The sequence below is a fragment of the Epinephelus fuscoguttatus genome, linkage group LG5 (genome assembly GCF_011397635.1).
Source record: "Epinephelus fuscoguttatus linkage group LG5, E.fuscoguttatus.final_Chr_v1".
NCBI lineage: Eukaryota > Metazoa > Chordata > Actinopteri > Perciformes > Serranidae > Epinephelus > Epinephelus fuscoguttatus.
In genome coordinates, this window is record NC_064756.1 from 31,097,864 (window position 1) to 31,117,079 (window position 19,216).

Consider the following 19,216-nt stretch of genomic DNA (forward strand, 5'->3'; position numbering starts at 1 on the left):
ACTAGTTTTAACCCTGCATGGCTTAACTTCCCAATATATTACTCCTCCACCTTCATATGCCAAATTGGGCCCTTAGATAATCTTAACTAAAGTTAGTGGCCATCCCTTGAACCCACTATAAAACTCCAAGTGACCGTGCTTTTCAAGATGTTGCCCCCAATCTTTGGAACACTCTCCTCTTATCATTGCAATCCCTGGAAATGTTTTCATTCTGACAGGCCTTTAGTTAACCTATCCATTTTTGTCTCTGTCCTATCTTGTCAGCCTTGTGCAGTGTTTTTTTGCTATTTTCTTGAATTTTTTTTATTACGTAATTTGTTTTTAAGGTTAAGCACTTTCTGATTTTGAATCTGTGAACAGTGCTATACAAATAAACTTTAGTTACTTTCCCACTCACTAGATGAAAAGTCAGGGCATCAGTAAAGTTATTAAGATTCACCTTGAAAGGGAAAAGAATGTGTGTAGCAGATTTCATGACAATCTAGTGAAAAGTTTTTGGGATTTTACTGGAGCTGGCTTAAAGTGTTACACCAATTTTTAATGGGTGCTTCACTTTACTTACTAACTTCACCATTCTCAGGAACAGTGAAAGGCAAACAAAGTTCAGATGCAAGTAAGCATGTCCTTATTGCTTGCGTTAACCTTCTCACCCAGACATGATTGCTTTGCCAAAGTTGTAATGGATTTTTATTGTATTGCAGTCACCTCTGGACTGAAATGCCTCGTGGTCTGCTGTGTGTTTACACTATTTATCTGAAGCATTATTAGAACACATCACAGATGTAATTAACAATGCATTTGATTGCGTTAATGGGAGCGGTTATTGCACCGTTAGAAATATGAGACAACAAATCCTGCATGATATATGAAGGTTAAAAATGTTGTTCAGCCCTGTTTGATTTTACTGAAAAAGCATTACACGTCATGTTCATGAGAAATAGCTGCATTATAAGCACTGTTAGAACATTAAGAATATATTATTTGTTATATTGTGTAATCTGTCTGCATTTGCTTCCCTGCAAGTGTTCTCCGTGTGAGTGAATGTCTCTCTTAGTATTATTAGTTTTAACTTGCCATCTGTTGGAGATTTATAGCCACTGATAGAGGCTCTGACTGAAGTTGTCCAATCAGATTATGTGAGGCAAATTGGTGTAAAACACAAAAGGTTGATGCATATTCCTGCAGATAATAATTTGATATCACTGTCTTTCATCCTTTAGAGATGCACACAGTAATCATATTAGTAGACAACCAGAGGACAAATTCCACGCCTTACACATGCAGAGAGCGGCTTACTCACGGCAACATGTACAGATTCTGGGACAGATGTTTCTTTTTGTAGCATGTCAATTAACAGAGCGAAAAGTATGATTCATTTTGATATTATCAAATGCCTCTGCGTAAGACATAATGACTCTTAATGTTTCTACATTTATTAAGTTTATGAGTCAGTTTTGGTTTTGTTTGTGATGCCTTTACCAACTGTCAGTCCTATATAATGTCTAGGCAGATTTGATCACACATTTGCATCTTCAGCTTCTGAGGATGCATCTCAGTTTTTGTGAGTTACACTGAGCCCCTTCCAGAATGATGTGAAAAGCCCATCTGGGCATCCTCAACTGGGCATCTTTTAATTTTGAGTGGTATTTCTTACAGCAGCCTCATAACTTGGAGCTGTGGAGTCTTGTGGTGTGCTATATTTCCGGAGAAGCAGATTGTTGATAAAATTAAAGATAAACAAGCGGCCTTTCTGTGTGCTTTTGTGCCAGGCTCAGGCCTGCTATCCCTCCTGGGGGAGATTAGCAGGTAGAGGACAGATTGAAACCAGAGAGGGGATGATGAATTGGAGCATTGGTTCCAGGAAAATGATACACAGTACTCACCTCTGCTTTCCAAAACACTCCTAACAGGGAGACTGATGCTGCTCGTACGCACGCACAGATGTTCCAGCTGCTTCCAAGCTTTCACATCCATGTCTATTATACACCATAAACCCATATTCATTTGATATAATACGATTCATTTTTGCTGCCTCACACGTGGCACAGTCAGTAAGAATTACAAAGCCACGATAACAACAACAACAACAACAACAACAAAATATCAAGGTCAAAAAGAGTCACAGATTGTGCAAATTAAGCCAGAATTGGACACAGAGATATAAAGGTCATCATATTTACTATAAGCAAGAATATGAGCCCAACGGCAGTGAGGCAGCAACACTCAATCATCTTTAAAGTTTATAGTGAAGTGATGTTCAGGGAACACGGAGCAGACTGCATTCTTTTTACATTTCTAATCACTCACCTAAATAACACAGCATTAACAGCTTGACAACCCAGCCGAATACGCTGCTAATAAAAAATGACAATGTCTATAGTTGCCCCCTCTAAAAAACATGCAAATTGGATGGATCCATCATATTCTGTACAGACATGAAATGGATGTATTCATGTCTGCAAGAATACTCAGTGGCACTAGCTCTTTATGAATTGTGCCAGTGTCCCAGTGTTTTAGGATGCAAACAGAATTTACAGCTAATTATAAATGTAACTATATCAGGGCTGGGTAATATCGTCATATGAGACTAGATATTGTCTTTAGTTTTAGGTTAGTTTAGTTTTAAGTGCTGTCTTTTCCTGGTTTGAAAGGCTGCATCACAGTAAAGTGATGTAATTTTCTGAACTCGGCAGACTGTGTTTTTTTTATTATTTGCCTTTGCTCACATAGTTGTTATAGCAACATTACTTATGATAATTTATCAAAAATCTTATTGTGTAAATATCTTGCAAAAGCACCAATAGTCAATCCTATACTGTCGCAGTATCGATATTGAGGTGTTTCGTCAAAAATGTTGTGACATTTAATGTTCTCCATATCACCCAGCCCTTTGTATGCATTTAAAGTTATAAACTTCACTTACTTGCATTTCTTTTGACTGCAACTGTCTGTGACAAGTAGATAAACAGAATGTCAGAGCATCTGCAAGTCAAGTTCCTCTTGAAAGCCAACGATCAGGGTGTAAAGCCAAAGTTCTTTATAAACCACTTCAAGGCTATATTGTTGTGTCTGAAATGCTGACCACGCAAAATGCACTCAAACGAGACAGGTGTGACTCTACTGATGTCCTTACCAGCAAGTGGCGGTAGGTTTTGTTGCTAAATCTGAAGTGGAAAGAAAAACCCATTAAAGTCCTCTTAGTCGTGCAGAGCATGGGGGCTGCAGTGTGCCGTGCATGGTGTGCCAAGTGGCTAGCTGTGCATAAGAGGAAATCATTGCTGTGGCTGAGGCTGCCAGCTCCTGATTTGCACTTAAGTCAATTGTAACTGGTTTATCTGAATAATATTATATATTGTGTTTTAATTTCATGCTGTTCCTTGTCACTCCTTGACCTCTTTATATAAATTCCAGGTGCTTCACTGAAGGAGAATTTGTGTCTGAGCACTGGTGTGAAGGAGAATGCATTAATGTGGGGGTGATTATCATGGGGTTTCAGGTTTGGTTGCACATTACATGTAGATTCTTACATTCACTTACAGGATGCATTATCCTTTTACCATTTTTCCATTGATCGCCTCAGCTCATGCGCAAATAGTCTTGATATGCACATTAAACACGCCTTTGCTGTGGTGGCATCAGAGCACATAATGAGCGTGGCAGCAAAGCTTCAACGCCACACTAGGCAAGATATTTATGGTGAAATACACTGGCTTCAGCAGCCTAGATCACAAAATGGGGCTGCAGTGGAGACGAGTGTCACACCCCTGCCAAGTGAGACCCTGAACACTTGTCAGCTCAGAAAAATAACCAAATTCAAAAGTGAAATAGAAACAGCAAGCGACTGCTCTATTCTGCGAAGGTTGGTCTCATTAGATCTTTTGCCTCTCTCATCCCTTTGGTATCCTTTGGCATAAAGCAATCACAGCCACGGGTGAGTAAACATGAGCGTGCTGTGTGCAGTTTACTGATGATACATGAATTCTGGGTATAAACAGTTTTTCTTGCTGCCATTTGGAGCTGTCAGCTTGCAAGTGAGGCGTTGGAGACGATTCAAAAATCAGTGATTGAAAAGCTTGCTTGAGTATTTAGCCCTTAAGATGTTGGCATAAAAACATCAATAGTGTGAGGTGGCGTCTTTACGCCTCCCCAGGTCCTGCATGCAAATTGTACACTTTCCATCTGTCTGAGAACCATTAGTTGCATCGACCAGCTGTTTGTTGGAGTTAAAACCAGACATTAATCTCTGGCTTTTCCAAGTAGCCTTGAAGTTCTCACTTTGTCTTTACATATCCACTCTCACCTCATTTCTAATTTTTCCTCCTCTCCAAGTGGCAACAACATCACCTGCTGCTTTAAAGCTTCTCTCCAAGAAACCACTGCTAATTGTGCCAAGATTCCCTTTGGTAAGAGTTACAAATACCTCAGTCAACTCCAGTTATCTAAATGGTAATTATATTTTTTGATACTCACTCTTTCGTATTTTTGATGGCAATTCAAATTATGATACTAAGCTCTGTGCTACTGAAGCTAGATTCCTAAAATACAGAGGAACCTTTCACATCCTGCATCTATTCCGACATCACACATGTATTACAGGACTGTGGCCTCAAAATATCACAATGTGTCCTTGTTCAAATACTTAGCAGAGCTCACAGAGGAAGCACAGCTCATCTGTGACCTCATCAATACTGTTTGTGGAATCGTGCGGCACAGCCCAATCCATGCAGTCAAAGCATCCCTGCAAGACATGAGAGCTTTGATCCACACTCCTGACCTACCGCTTCAGTGCCTTCTCCCTTTGCAGCCGCCTCTCAGTGGGGGACTGATCTCTTGTGCTATAACTCAAAGGTTTCAAAGGCACACCCGTATTCCCCATTAAAAGAGCCAAAGCATGAATCAAGGGTCATCGTGCCACAGACTTTCAGCTGTGAGGTAGGTTCCAAGCTGAAAACTTTCACATTATAGCAAGCAAATCCCATATGGAGGTGCTGCAGGAGTATCAGCAGCCACAGAATACCCCTGAAAAATGCCAAGTAGGCACTGAACCAATACACCCCCCAAGTGGAAAGTAAAACATGACTTACTTTGAAGAAGATGTGGCTAATGTGATTTAATGCATGTCTGTGTGGGTCATGGCTTTCACAGCCGGTTTATAGAATCTCTTTTTAATTGGTTTGCAGACTTTCATCTGAGCTGAAAACTACCTGCAAGTGCATCAAGGCGCAGTGCTGCGCTGTGACAATCATCCACATCCTCCTTTATCCTGCAACCTTTTCTCTATTCCGAGGAAGAAACCAGAAAGGCGCACTTGGATCAGGTCAGAGCTGCGGTACTGAGTTATGCAACTGCTTTGAATTCTGCCTTTCTTTTGTGTTGTGGTGCTGATGTGTTATTCCATTGATGGATAACAGAATTATCACCACAGCTAATATGTTGCAGCCAAGAACACCTGGCTCACTTTAGAGGACAAAACACACAGAGAAACATTTTCCAAATTGCATCAGTGCTACTTTTGATTCAAGCTGAATACACGCTGGTTTTATGAGAACACCACAGCTATCCCATCCACGTGTCTGTTTATGTCTCTGTTATTTGAAATGAAAATATGTTTTTTTTAATATTTTGTCTCATAGTGCACCTGGTGTTCTATAACTCACCAGCGCTGTGGAGCTCTGCTGTCATCATGACAAGCCCTGGTGTGGGCATACAGTTGACAAAGCAATTTTGTTGTCCTGGTCTGGACAGAGCTCTTGGGCATGCTATCATCTTGAATCAGTAGCATTCTATCCCTGAGTGCTAAAGCAGTGATGTCTGAGAGGTTGATGGCCAGCCATTGAACTGTGTGTCGTCCTTGTCAGGGTGTATGCTCTCATCAACAACAGCTGTGTCTATTTGAAGCTTTGACTCTACACATTACAAAGATCTATTTCAAAAAGCAGCACAGACCTTCTATTTTAACTTCTGTCACATCTATTAGAGCCCTGAGAGATGTTTGTGAACGGTATTTTCTCAAGAAGTGAGGTTTTTTAAAGCTCCATTGTCAACAAACAAACAGCAACAAACGTAAGTAGTAGCCTATTCTGTGCACTTACATTGCCTTGGTCATCTCTTTGGAGAATAATAATAAACCTGAGAAGTCTGGGAAAGACTGATTTTCAAACACACGTCAGTGGTGCTACTCTTCACCACCTCTTCTTCTAAGAGATTTAAGCTCTTATCATGTTCTTTGACGCCATCTGCTGGATCCTCATTAAATGATTTTCACTGAAAGTTCAAAGCAGAGGTCCCACTCACAGTAAACATCAATACACTATACTGTATTTGTATTTACTTATATAGCATTTGTGGCTAATAGGTAACTTTTCCACATTATATTGATTGTGATGATACAAATTTGAATTCTGTTTTTCATATTCTTTTCTTACTAATTTGTTGCACATGATTAAAAAAATGTGTTCAAGGAAAAACACAAAGCATGTAGCTGAGATGGCAGACAAGCCAGGGAGCTCATTAAGTCTATTAGCTCTATGCTCACCAGTTGTGTGTATGTAAAGTATTATACAGATGCAGCTGCGTATACTATGCAAATAACTCAGTATGTGGATCCCCTTTTAAAAGAGGGATTAGTCACAGTCATGAATGATCAGGTGTTTTATAGGCTTTGGTATCTTTATTGTAACATTGTTTACATTTTGTATTTACTTTATGTTAATTTATTTATTATTTCCCAGCTGAGATGAATTTGTATAAAAGCCTATATAGATGGTTACATAGGTGTTGAAAACAAGCTTATAGGCAATAAATGCAGTGGTATATGGCTTTGGTCCATGCTTCATACTCATCCCTATAAAAATAAACATTAAAGGTCCAGTGTGTAGGCTTTAGTGACATCTAGTGGTGAGGCTGAAGAACTGAAACTTCTTCATGTGTTTCAAGCATGTCGGAGAACTGTGGTGGCCAGCACAAAGACGCTCTATCTTGAGCCAGTTTTTAGTTTTGTCTGTTTTGGGCCACTGTAGATACAACATGGCAGACTCTGCCATACAGGCATGGATATATAAAGAGAGGTGGATACATTGCATTGCATTGGAGGCCAATGACAGTTGCTCAGTGGCAGATGAAGCCAAATAAGTTCAACTGCTGCATGTAAAATTACCCAAATGATCAGCGATACACTTTGGCCCATAGAGCAAACATGCCAGAGACCTCGTCTTACCGAACTATCAACTTTTGGTTTAGCACTCCGCTAACTTGCATAGGGATAAAATTATTTAGACTTTACAAATGTTATCAAACCTAAAGGATCAAATCATGACAGTGAAAGGAGTTGCAGGGGTTGTGACATTAAAAAAAAATCCCACTTATTTATTTATTTTTTTAAGTCTATGGGAAAAGGATTTTTGAGCCACATAACATAGTGTTATAGATGTATTACACTGTTTGGCAAATACGAAAATTGTCTTTGAAACCCAGTGCAGTTCCTGGGGGTCTGATCTAAGTATAAACAGCTCATTCTGCGGTAATGAAAACACAGCAAATTCTTATTTCCAGGTGATACTGCCAAAAGATAGACTTACACATAAATCCTACACACTGGTCCTTTAAATAAATAATAAATAAATGTGAAAAGTAATTTAAGAAATATAAATAAGCTGTTTACCTTTGAAAAAAATCAGATGAAAAAAATTTGTGATACATTTACATTACAAAAGAATATGTAAAACAAGTTTGGTAGGCTATTTATTTTATTAAATCAGATTAAGATATATAGGCCTACATTGTATATCAATGATTATGTTTTAGTTTCATATAAGTATCTCTTGCATTTACTGGTGACTGAACTCCATAGTATCATACTTCATTAGGCCTATATGTGTTCCCAAAGTTACTATAGCTACAGGCTACTGTGATTATCTGTTGTAATTCTTGCAATATTAGTTTGAAGGCTTCCCTGTGAAACTACCCACAGCCCGCACATGTGTTTGAGAGTGGCTGACATGGCTCTGAGCCAGGTCAACATGCAAACTGAAGAAAGCCAATTCTTTGCATGTTTTCCATTATTCAGGAGGACATGAGCAGGGTGGCTGCTGGGGGCGGAGTCTGTCTATGCTGAGCTGATGGAGGGAGACCGAGCGAGGGGCAGAGAGAAGTGCATTTGAACAAGTGGACCGCCTGGAGGGACGCTGAGACTCAAACTTGGACTCACTTCCCAAGTGGAGATGGAGTGAGCAAAACAACCGCACCTGCTGTAGTCGAAGGTATTTATCATCTTTCCAAATGTTGACAGGTCTGCTCAAGTTTCTGCTTTTTCTGCACTTTATCTTGCGGCTCAGTAACTGTAGCCTGGTGTTGTTTTCAAGCTACAAGAAAACTATGTCTTTTTCTGTCTGTGTTTTTGAAGTAACTTGAGGCCTTTCATAACCTTGAAATTATCCGGTCGCTGTAATTGCTGTAAATTGGAGTCTTCTTGTTAAATAGCATGTTTAGGGGTTGTAAAAAAAACACTCGACCGATAAGAAGTCTTAAATGTAGATAATGTGTAACACTGGAGAAAAAATTAAGCCATTTTTACTCAGAGGAAACCAAGCTCACACACAAAACCAAACAGTGAGGTTAATCTTTATCTATAAAGTGTGTTACTGTAAAACGGCATGCTGTTGTGAACTAATTTATCTTTTAACTTAATGTATGTAAAAGTTGTTGCCTGTAGAGGGCGATATGTGGCATTAAGAAAAAATGAATCCAATTTTATTTATTTATTTATTTTTTGTGGTGAATTTATTGACCTAAATAATTTGTTGTACATCAAGTGGCTCCCTTGCAGCCAAAATTTATATTTTCATGCGGCCTTCAAAATGATCAAACCTGCAACATTTTGCAGTAGCGGACGTTTTGACATGAGCATTTTTCAGTAGTAAGTACTAACCCTCTGTGTCCCTCCACTAAATCAACTTCTCAAAGGAATCTCTTGAAAGAGAACTGTAAAACAAGTTGATATAACACTGATGTTACAGTTTGGACAGTCCCACCTTGTCCAAAACCTTTCTACAATTGTCTCCTTCCCATTTAAATTAACTCTGCATTAAACTTATATGCTTTTTAGAATAGCATCATGACACAAAATGCAGTTCACTTCCTTGTATGCTACGCACAAGTCAGTCAGAGGTTTGAAGAACTGTGTCTATTTGGGTATCTCTACAGATCCACTGTCACCAGAATGCTACAGTGTCACTTTTATTTGCATGGAGAGATTCTCCAATCCGACTTGCAGATGTATAAATGAGGATTTTCCAACTGTCTGCACACAGACTTGGTTGACACAGGTATTTTGTTTGTTTGGTACTATTTCTGCAACACAAACAGGGCAAACGTGTTTATGCAGTCATGCTCCATAAATAATTTGGACTCGAACTGACTTGATATTGTTGCCACCAGTGCAACTCATACGCTATAATTTTTGTGCATTTTTAGTATTAACCAAAAATGGCTCTCACATAAAAACTCTGTCAAACTTTGCTCTAAATATATACTGTCTGTACTTTAATTTATAATACTATAAATTGAGACAAGAACATTTTGACTTTGGAAAAAGTGGCAGCACTTCCTTTTCAGTTAGATTTTTTTGTACTTTAAGCTGCCAAGAGGGGAAATCAATAAAAACACAGGCCTACTCCTATCTTTAAAAGTTACTAGAAATACATTTTTAAAGACGATTTCAAATAGAACCACCTCCAGGAGGGGCTGTTACTAGGATTATTGAAGCGTCTTTAGCACAGAAGAGTACTTTTAAAGATTTTCGACCCTCCCTCATGAGAGAGTCTGTGCATGCCTGTAGGCAGTGGATATAATGAAGGCTTTAACAACTCAACTTAACACGTCTTTCCTTTTTGATATTTAGAATCCCTTCTGAGTTGCTGAGAAAAACCCCTGGGCTATCCACCTGCTTAAAAAGACTGAATCGATAATGAACATGTACTTTAAAGTTAGTAAGCGTACCATGCTGACATTGGGCGAACATTAAAATATCCTTTCAGGGGCAATAAATAAGTGATTTTTCTCCCCAAAAGAGACGAAGTCAATCCAGTTGATGCACAATGCATAAGAACATAATCACCTCACTGTAACTGGATATGCACGGTGTTCACCTCACCTGGACTCACAGTGGCTGCATGTGTTCAATATGAAGCCCCACCCTCCACAGGTTGATAATAGGCAGGCTGAGCAGGGAACAGGTGCAGATTGTGGACTTGTTTGCATCCCTTGAATGGTCCTTGTGTGTGCGGACCCAAACAAGAACTGTGTAGAGAACAGGTGACCTGTTGACAAATAAGTCACTGTGGATGCTATTTCTTTACCTGTTACGTCACATCTGGAGATGGGTGGATCAGAAGAGCAAGACCAGGAGACTGTAGCATGCCTGAGCTGTAAAAGTTTTAAAAGGCTGACAGCTTTGATCCCATGTCATATTAGATTGTCGTTATGCAAAGGCCTTGCACTTAGTATTCAAGAGATTTATAAATGTTTAAACAGCACTCTGTTCCGTCGCTTAATGTTGCTTCTTCCCTGAGCATCTAGAGAAAACGCTAAGTGAAATGCACTTCAGTCGCACAATAATACACACCGATATTTTATCACTTGAAGTTGTTTAGTGTGTTACGTAACAGTTGTCTGTAGCCAGCATCAGTTCCCACAGTGTGCTGCACGTTAGTCTACTTGTTGCACAAGTGTGCTACTGAAGAGTCCATGAGCATTGCTCGAATTAACCTTCAGCTGGTTTGTGCTAACATTAGGGCCTGATATCTATCAATTATGCATCATGTTCTGCACTGCCTGTGCAAAGCTAAAAGTGTCTCACCATGGAAACAGCCTTCTGTCTCAGCCGGAGGGTGTTTCAGCGGCCGTGCCGGCTCCAACCTCGTTTCTCAGTCCAGGCAGTCCTGCTCCACATTCTGATACATGTGATGAGACAAACATAGGACAGCTTGACAGTTTGTAGTAGATTTTATTGTAACTGAAGTCGACTTGTTGTTGGTTCAGTTTGTTTTTAGACTTGACAAAAGTTTATATAGAAGTAATAATATCTGATGAAGGCCTATTTATCAGTAGATTTGTTTATCAACATCATTTTTCACATTGTTGATCATGGATTTGCTGGTCTTGGCTCGTCTTGGATGTATAAAGTACAGCCTGAGTTATAGTGTCGTATTCGCTCTCACTTACAAAGCACATAAGGTCTAGAGCAGTGATGCTCAACTTTAGGCCCCTGATAGGGTGCTGGGTGGCCCGCTGACCATTTATTATTTCACAACAAAAATAACTTGATTCACACTTGGAATTTCTTTTTGTACTTTAAATGCGAATAAGCTGAAGTGGTGCATAGAAAAGCAACAAAATAGAGGGGAGGATCCCCTGGACCCCCAACAGAGGTCCAGGCTTATTATATGTATATATTAATTATTAACGTTTGCTTATTAAGTGGCCCCTGGCCTGCTGTCATTTTGCAAAAGTGGCCCCCAGGCAAAGCGAGTTGAGTATCCCTGGGGGTGTGTTGTTGCTGAGCTGCTTTTTGTTTTTACATCTGTTTTATAGGTTGTAATAAACATGTAAGTTGCTACTTTATAATAATCATCATCACATTATAATCTACAAAATCCTGTTGATATAGCCCAAACAATTCCCAGTTGGGAGGTAAGACTGTTCTCTTGAAGCTAAGAGTTGTTGCTTATTGTTGACATCTCAAAATAGTGCATGATAGTTCATTAGATAGAGAAAGCTGTATCACCTCCAGTTGCAGACAGAATGATAGGGATGGGAAGTGGTACCATTTGATCATTTATTTCAATGCTATCGATTCTGCTTATCAGTCTGATTCTCTATCGATTCCCTTATTGATTCCTGATCAATTCTCTGTGTTTAAAAAAGGTAGGCTTTTACAGGTTTCCAGCGTCAACGCAACTGTTTTATTATCTATAAGTCTGAGCACAGTATAGAAACAGAGTAGATTAAAGGCATGCATGTGATGCAGCGTGGCACTAATGTTATTATGACAGGATATTTACCCTCAGTAATGGATGTGCTGCTCGGTTGGTAAGCAGTGTTATTCATGTATAGAGTGTCAAATACATGGCATTTCTGGAATTTCAGTTCATGTTGTGTAGAAAGATGTTTCAGTATATTGCTGGTGTTTACACCCTTACTTGAAATCATCATTTAACAAACATTACAAGCAGCACTCTTGTCAACATTCTTTGTGAAATGGAGCCAAGCTTGTCGTCGTTTTGCAATGTGCAACTGTCAGAAAAACATGTCAGCATTGATAAAAAGGAATTTATATGCTCAGAGACACAAGATTCTTTGGAATGGAACCAGTTTGTGATGCCTGACAGACTGGCCAACCATTATTGGTAAAGGGAAATAAATAAAAACACAGTTGCACACATATTCTGAATGATGACAGGATCTCCTGGTATCATGGTGGTGGATTACAAATTTTCTTAAGCCAGATTCAGGTCCTTAATTGACTTGGCAAGCAAGAAACTTTGCACATTTTTTTGTGTGTGTGTACATGTGTGTAAACTGCAGGGCTGATTCCAGTTGTGAAAGTCTCCAAGATTAGTCTAGATTTGTCTAAGATTAGTTTTGCTGAACACTAGAGGGCGCACTATTACTGCAACATCCTTTGCTAGTTCAAGTCATCAGTAATACTACATTACCGTACAACTTCTGTCTCAGGTACTTTTTAATGTAGATGTGTTGGATTTTTAATGTTGTGAATACAGAGGGGAAAAATTAATATGCAGAAGAATAAACAATAAGTGGCACAGGATGTATTGTAATGAAGCCCCAAGAGAGGGGTCAATCATTTCAGATAAAAGTAAAAGTAAAAATGTAAATCTTAAAAATTGGAATTGAACACAAAGTTAAACACTTTAAATGGGCATGTTTAGATGCCTGAAAAACTGAGCAGGCTCATTTTTGATTGAGTCAGAGTGAGCGCAGGCATGTCTGACTTTGGTATTGATTTTTTAAATTTTGTGTGTATGTGTGTGTGTTTCAGTGGATATACAAATGTGTTTGATATTGAGGGTTCCTACTGTTGTTCTGCTGACTTTGGATCTTGTCCCTCAACCCCAACCACAAAGCATGTCTTTAGATGTTGCAAACACCTGTCCTTGCTTTGCTTGTTATTTACTAAAACAACCTGATGACTCCTGTCCTGAAGTAGGTCAGGACCAAGCTGGTAGCCAATTGTAATTCAGACTCCATTACTCTGCAGGAGTGGTAGAAACATGATGAATGCACTTTGTTGTTGTTGACAGCTTCCTCAAGTGTGCCGCTGCAGAAGCATTCCACAGAAACAGTTTTCTCCAGGCTACCTTTTTCTCTGACAGGTAGATGAAAAGTGAAATTACTGCTGGACTAATTAGACTGAAAGAAAACTTGTTGCCAGGGGCTCCCTGTGGTGCAGCTATTCTATCTGACATAGTTCAGCTCTGCATGTTCAGTCGACCGTGAGGTTAATCATATTTAGGTGTAATGTTTGACATTTTAATGGTGGCCACGTTATTCTGTTTGCAACACAGATTCTTGAAAGAAAAAAACATAGCAGTGATGTAAAAAAAAAGGTATGTATAGGCTGGTTGTTCCATGTTCTAACTTTGGTTTATTCCTAAAACAGAAAACGCCTTCACGTCACGAACATACACAGGGTGTTTGTATTGCTGATGTAGGTCAGACTTGGAAAAACTGGTTCATGTGGTAGGTGTGTCCAGCTAGTGTTCACTTCAGTAGTTAAAAAAACACTCAATAGAGCATGAGCTGTGAGCTGTGTGAATGCCTCTCTGGATTTGCGTCTTACTCATTACTTGATGGTTTCACGCCTTTCACTTATTTCCTCAATGACGCCAGCCATAAACAGCAAGAAATAATGCAGTGGGACAACAACATGGGCCGCAGCACAGAGGACTGGATAAAGTAGAGGGAATGTGCAGATGTTGTGTGCTGAGCCGATGGAAGCAGTGAGGACTTTCTGCAGTGCTCGTGGAGAATGTATTTCTCTGTCAAACATCTCTGAAGCGGAGTTAGTGTGCAGCTTTTAAGTATCCTCACTTGTGCTGGTAATGAGTACACCATTATTTAAGAAATTAGTTTGCGCGTCATTAACAGTGCCAGAGGCGAGACATATGTGTTTAGACTTTGATGTGTGGACTCCAAGACAAATACAGGATATTTATTCAGGAATGCCTCATGGGCATACTGTAGGCGGGGATGTTGTAGCTGTCAGAGTGGCCTCTCTTTCCCTCTCCCTCCCTCTTTAGTTATGACTTTGCCCCTCTCTTCTCTGCCTCTTGCCTTTTTGCTGAAAAGAGGAGGGACTGCCTAAGTAATCTAATACCTGCCCAATTCATGAATGTTACTGTAACTTGCTGAACTGCCCTGACAAGTGTAGGGGTTAAAACACATTAGCAGACCGAAGCTGACAGCTCAGGCTGCATCTCTGCACGGCAGAAATCTGCCGCCGACCAAGAGAAGTTTGTAAGAAAAGGAAAAGGAAGAGAAAAAATAGACACTACAGTGGAAAAGGAGGAGATAACCTGGCACAGCTTCAAATGACTTCTTTGGAAGAATGATAGAAGTAGCTGTGGGCTCCCTGCCATCCAACATGTCTTTAGAGGAGAGTGCTGTAAGAGACATGGCTGAGAGTGAGACGGATTGCTCTGAGGGACTGGATGAGGTTGTCTTGGGGCGCATTGCCAACCTACCTCTGGACCCATTCCCACCCAGGGACTTCAGAGGGAAGTTTAAAAAGATGCGCCATAAGAAGAGGCCCACCATTCTTGAAAGTAGGTGTTGCTTTGACTCTGTGAAGCTCTGGTAATCGCCTCAAGAATTCTGTTTTTAATTTGGCAGAAATGTGTTTCTCAAAAAAAAAAAAAAAAAGTGTTGCAGAGGAGATGCCAGCATTTCAGCTACTACTGCCATCACTCTGTGAAATACCTCACCTCCCCACTGTATTTGTCATACTCACCTAGGAATCTGATGGCTTGTTAATAATGGAGTCAGATAGTGCAGGAGTATGTGCAGGACTACATCACACTATTTTGGATATATTGTGTGGTTTAGCTCATTTTGACAAATTAGCATTCTCTCTGACCTCACTTTCCAAAATGTCTGCACCCCTTATGTTTTAGAAAAATAACTTGAAATAAATAGGGGCGTTACAGACCAGAATATCTTAGCAAAAATAAGAAGCAACTAGGAATACCAAGAGTAACGGAGAGTCAAGTGTTTAAGCTTGATAACCACGAAGATGGCTGAACTGGACAGACATACCTCACATTCCTAACCTTCATCAGAGCCTGATAATGCTTTTAATAAGTGCTTAATGTGTCAGAGGGGTCGCCCACCGAAAACCTAATTAAGGAAAAATGTTTACAATCTTTTTTTTTCAATCAGCAATGCTAGTTTATTCATCTGTTACACATGTTGCTTTGGGTGTTGCTGCCAAAAAAACAGATCTGCAAGCCCGGTAATTATGAAGGCATTACTGAAGTAGTTTCCTGTTGAAGAAGTGACACAGATCTTATCCAGTGTGCCAGTAAACTGTCAGTGCTTTATGTCCAAATGTTTGGCAGCAGTTATGCTGAAAAGTTTAAAGATATTCAGATAAGGTGTTCTGCCATAAACACGGTATTTAAGCTTCTTCAGAGTGGTCTGATATTTTAATGATATCCACTCCTGGCTGTTCTGATGTAGTTTGATATCAACACCAAGGTGTCTTCTCTGGCATGTTCATTACATATTCTTGTGATCTGCTTTGACAGTTTAGATATCTGTAGAAGCGTACAGTCTGCTTTATGGCTTTCTAGTGCAGTCACCTTAAATCTCTCTGAGAGACAGGTCCATTAAACAAGTTATAACTGCTTCTCAAATGATGGGAAGTTTGGGATATGTCTCCATCGGTCCGCCTGTACTTTAACTTTTTCCTGTTTAGCAGTCTGTCGAAAAAACATCTACAGTTATTCAGCGAGGGAATTACATAACCGTTTGCCCTACAGAGGGCCTCTTTCTGGACAAGTCAGGCTGACCAGATTATAACTGATGGACAAGTCAAGGAAGTGAACTGTTTCTTCGGTGTTTAAAGAATCCATTTGGCCTGATTTCTGTTTGCTGTGACCATAATAGGCAAAGCAATTGCCCACAATTAGTCAAATTTGCTCTGATCGTACTCCTTATTGCTGTTTGTGTAGATAAAAGATTTCTTTCTAATCGTGGGCTGATCATATCTAAGAACAAAGTTGATTTGCAGATTCCTCAACTTTATCAGAACGTTATCAGATTACTGGTAACTTAAAGAAAGAGCTGATTGTAGAGTTTGTGCTCTAACCCTCAGAATGATACCATGCAATCTAGTTAAAATAATGATGTTGGCTTAATCTATCAGGGTGGGGAGATGTTTGCTGATCAGGCAGAGATACTGGCAGTATTGGAAGATTTCCTTAGTTCAGGCAGAAATGGAAGATACCTGTGTAGCTTTTTACTGTCTTTACTTCACAGATGTGTTAAAAGACACCACAGATGAACCAAAATAGAAGGGACATATGGATTTGTGTGAACAGCATTAATGCAAGTGTGATATTCTCACCAGCTATATCATCACCCTTTGAACTGTGTTAGTGTCAGCACCACTTTATGTAAGCTCTGACATCTGCTCACTTTATGTGCTGGTTACAGCATCAGTAGCAACCTCAAAGCTTAGCCACACAGTGCTGTTACAGTGTCCACACACTGCCCAGCCTCTGTTAATTCTTCAATTTATTATCCAGCACTGACTTCATTAATCTGTTATGGCGTGACAGGAAGCGTAACAAGTTGGAAACCCAACCCTCATAAACGATGACTCAAGTCACAACAGCTCTTTTGTACAAGGTGGTTTATTTAGTGGTGCCAAAATAAAAACAAAGGCACTGCTGTGGGAAGGAGGGTGTGATTATTATACACAGGCATACTATGAGGCAGTGCACATAACAAAAATGTCCTGTGTCCAGATGAAGCAGCCAGGCAGCACTGTGTTGGGTAGAGTCAGGACACCTGAGACCCTGAAGTGTGTGTTTACCAAACACTGCGACCAGTGATGGCTTCTCCATCACAGAGTGTATTATGTAATGAAGGTCAAGTGGCTGTCACTTGATGGACAGACAGAGTTCTGATAGGATTATACTAAGAGGGGCAGTAGAGGAAGGGGGATTGGAGGATGTGTTTTACTGTCCATATGGCTGATGACATGCATCTACTTTTTACATTGCAAAATGTTGTCAAGATTGGATTGAACTGTTACATGTCCAGAAGAAGCAGCAGTGAAGTTTGTTGTCATTTTAATTTAGTTAATTTAAAAAAGTGTTTAACTGCTGGAAAGATGATCTTTTCATAAAACTGGACTGCCTGTGCTCTAAAAATGCTTTTGAAATTGGTGCTATGAGGATAAGGGCTGTGGCATTTGCTTTTGCTCAAGAGGTAGAAAACCTACCACTACAGTACCAGAGTACACTGTACCACATCAGATCAATAAATGCTCCCGCTGATACATTACGTAATCTGAGTTTGGCTGTTTTTCCACAGGAAACAATATGGTGGCCGGCTAGTAAAAAAACTCAAATTACAATTACACAGTAAGCTAAATTATGTTTCTGAAAACATTTGAGGGGAGAAATAGACAACGCCGTAATAGAATCTTGGTTTGTATTTTATCTTAATTTTCCTGTTTGACCATCTTGGTGTTTATCATAGTCAAGTAAGGATCCTGAAACGGCTGAATTATGCTGTCATCCAGTCTTGCTGAAGGACTGTTCCAGTGTCAAGGATCCTTCAAATTCTACCCAGGAACAAGTCCTTCCTTCAGATACTTTTTAAGGATGAATATGTGTATCCTCAGCAGGCATGAAGTACTCTCAATTCTTTGCACACCATTTGGCGGAATTGAAGGCGGGGCCTCTTCAATGATGCTCACCTGGGTACTCACTAGCCATTTCCAATGTGTGTTCACTGAATGCTCGGAAGGAGTCTTGCCTAGCCTCTGTAGGACCCGAGCTGGAAGGAACTGTCTTACCAAGGAAGCCGCACACTTTCTGTTCACAAATTCTCAGATTACAGCCAAACAGTGCACTAAAATATGTTTCTGTAGGTGTTTTAGGTTAGAAATGGGAAATATGGTGACAGAATAATGGTCTATATTTGATCTGCCTGGTTTTTACAGTTTAAGAGTTAAAGAGAGAGAGAGAGAGAGAGAGAGAGAGAGAGAGAGAATCTGCTTCCATCTGTGTTGAAATGGTGGCAGGCATACAAAAATCAGACAAAAAATGCTGAGGTACAAACTGTAGTTCGAGCAGCAGCCGTAAAGCTATAGCAAAAAAATGACATGGATTTGAGCTGAGAGGTGAGCAGGGAGATCTGGGCACTGGTAAGATCGAGGGAAGTACACCACAGTTCATGTACACATACTGACCACGTTATTATGATAGAAAGCTGGTCGAAAATCAGCAAGGTATCCCTTTAACAGCATCCATAAAATGAGGGAATTTTACTGGTTTGGCTGAAAACACAGAAGTGTGTAAATACAAATGTTGACATGTTTTAGATAGCATTTTCAGCAAGACTGCAATATATTTTTCCTAACTGATTTCTTTTCGGTTATGCAGACAACAATAATTGGGGGGCACGCTGCTGCTTGATTTAAGAGATGATAATGATAGTGCTGAAACTATTACACAAGCCATTAATTAATCACGGTCTTAAACTAGTATGTTGTAATAGCTGCTAGACAGAAATTATTTGATTATATTGTTAATTACTTATTTGTGATTTGGTGTGTTAATTACTTTTCAGCAACTGTTTTTCAGCCAAAATAAACAAGTTGAATATGTCACCCTCTGGGAACCTTATTCCCTTTTATCTGATGCTTTTTAGATAAACTGATTATGTAGCTATTATGAATAGTTTCATAATTAAAAACAATAACTTCCCCCCTAATGATAATAATAACAAAAGTCTGTGAAAAATTAAAGGAATTCACACTGTTTGACTAACTTGACTTGACAGCTGTTTAAAGATGGTGCTGTTAAGACATAAAGGGGTTAAAAGCCAACAGTCAGCCCCTGCTCCCATGCAGATCCCCTGTGTGCAGTTAATCCCGTCTGCTTGCTGATCACTTTAGTGTCTT

General features: G+C 39.7%; 1 protein-coding gene across 3 annotated transcripts in view; it reads left to right on the top strand.

The window, feature by feature from the left end:
- The first annotated feature begins 8,140 nt into the window (after window positions 1–8,140).
- LOC125888412 (protein furry homolog) overlaps window positions 8,141–19,216 on the top strand; it is a 60,492-nt gene continuing 49,416 nt past the window's right edge. For 2 of the 3 annotated variants that reach the window (XM_049575772.1, XM_049575773.1), the window contains exon 1: window positions 14,470–14,843. In XM_049575772.1, coding sequence (XP_049431729.1) covers window positions 14,627–14,843 — 217 coding nt within the window. In that variant the 5' untranslated portion in view covers window positions 14,470–14,626. Of the gene's footprint in view, window positions 8,259–14,469; window positions 14,844–19,216 lie in introns of those variants that run through there. The other variant, XM_049575777.1, reaches the window with a different exon arrangement.